The 1,890-nt window shown below is 28.9% G+C and overlaps 1 protein-coding gene across 1 annotated transcript in view; it reads left to right on the forward strand.

The window, feature by feature from the left end:
- The window catches only part of LOC107626955 (ethylene-responsive transcription factor 1B-like), an 8,699-nt gene extending 6,864 nt beyond the window's left edge, over positions 1-1,835 (forward strand). Inside the window, exon 2 of the mRNA XM_016329837.2 lies at positions 1,008-1,835. Within this exon, the coding sequence (XP_016185323.2) occupies positions 1,008-1,080 (73 nt within the window). The 3' untranslated portion in view covers positions 1,081-1,835. The remainder of the gene's footprint in view (positions 1-1,007) is intronic.

The raw sequence follows: 1,890 nt of genomic DNA on the forward strand, positions 1-1,890 counted from the left end.
CGGAGCATATATTATATATTATAATATAAAATAAAATATATAATATAAATATATAAAAATTATTAAATATAAAAAATATATAAATGACTTTTAGTTGTGCTAGGGTTTCATTTTTCGCAGTTTCACTCTTCACTCTTCAGATTCAAAATTAAACCCAAATCTTCTTCTCCAATTGAGCTTCTTCTTCTCTAAACCTGCCGGCTGCCGTCGTTTTCAGTCTGAGAGAAGGGCTTCACCTCCGTCCGACAGCAGAGCTTCGCAGCCATCCTCCATTTGAGCGTAGAGCTTCGCCGTCCTTCGTGTAAGCCCGTCGCCATCGCCGTGAGTCAGTCGCCATTGCTGTTGTTGTGAGTTCGTCGCTGTCTCTGCGTCCTGCGAATCACTGGATCTGTAAGTTTCTCTTTCTCTTTCTCTCCTATTGTGAATCTGCAACTAAACCCTGGAACTAGAACACTAGATCTGTAATTAGAACTCTATAACTGTGAGTTAATTTCTCACTATTTGATATTGATGGGTCAGATTGTTGTGTTTATCTGAGTCATATTAGGAGGAGTTTGCAACATTCATACTTATATTGTTTCTAACCTGTGGCTGGATATATAATGTTTATCCTGGATTTCCTGATTTTACATTAAAATTTCCTAGTCATATATGCAATGGCTGCAGAACACAGAGGGAGAGGGATGTCTCTACCCACACCCACACAGACAAAGAACCTTTTCCTTTTTTCTTTATTAATAACTGTTAAAATCATTTCTATACCTATTAATGATTAATTAACAATATACATTATTCTAAATAAATAGCTGATGGATAGGGATGAAATACTATTATTGTTTTCTTTATATAATGAGCTCTGTTATTTTACTTATTAATTTATTAGTGTTCATCACTCTATTTTTTTCTTTTTCCCTTTTGGCTTCAATTTAATTTTCATCTATCAATTATTTAAAGCAAAGTTTATGATGTACATTGAGACATCCAGTTTGCACAAGGGCCTCTGTATTGTTATCTTGTGCTATTTATCTTTTGGCAGAAATTCATTACCTTTTTTTTTTCTTTTTTCTTCTTCTTCAATGACATTATAGTTTCTCCTTTTAATAATTGCTACTCCTACTTCAATAACATTAGTCTTGTATAAATAACAATAACAATCATATTTTTATTCAAGAATGATATGCATCACAGGAAGAAAATATCCTTCTTATTATTGACAAATCATGTGTTTATGAATTATTATTGTTCTGTTTATATGATTCATGTGCTTATGAATTATTATTGGTAACTGAGTCTTGGCAATTATTCATTCTAATAATTTAAATTCTTATATTATAATAGCACTTAATTACTTTTTTCCCCTCTGCTTTACATTTACCACTCATGTGCTTGAATGACCAAATGCTTATAATTTATAGTACTATATAGTGGTGTGCTGTTTTATTATTTGTTTCAACTCATGATGGGGTGCTGTGTTATAATTTATAGTACTATATAGTGGTGTGCTGTGTTATAATTTATACTAAGTATTTATTTAATTTTTATTTATGTTAATTTTTTACATAGTAGCAATTAATTTGTTAATTGTTATATCTTTTGATTTTCAAGTTTAAATCTTGATTTGTAAACTTTTGATGATGATAAAGATGTGAAAAGTGATCAAAAATAAGGATCGAAGACTATTTTATATTTAATATTGTAATTTCTTTATTATGTTGTTAAATTTGTAGTGATCTAACACTAGTTTTTTTTTAATTCAAGTTATTTTAGCTAATGACATTGTATGAATTTTATGTTTGTATTTTAATTTATCTATGAATTTTAAATTTTTGTCTTAATTTATATATGAATATGTAAAAATTAAAATAATATTTTATTTTTATAGAAACAGGT

This window comes from Arachis ipaensis, chromosome B02 (assembly GCF_000816755.2).
Source record: "Arachis ipaensis cultivar K30076 chromosome B02, Araip1.1, whole genome shotgun sequence".
In the NCBI taxonomy this organism is placed as follows: domain Eukaryota; kingdom Viridiplantae; phylum Streptophyta; class Magnoliopsida; order Fabales; family Fabaceae; genus Arachis; species Arachis ipaensis.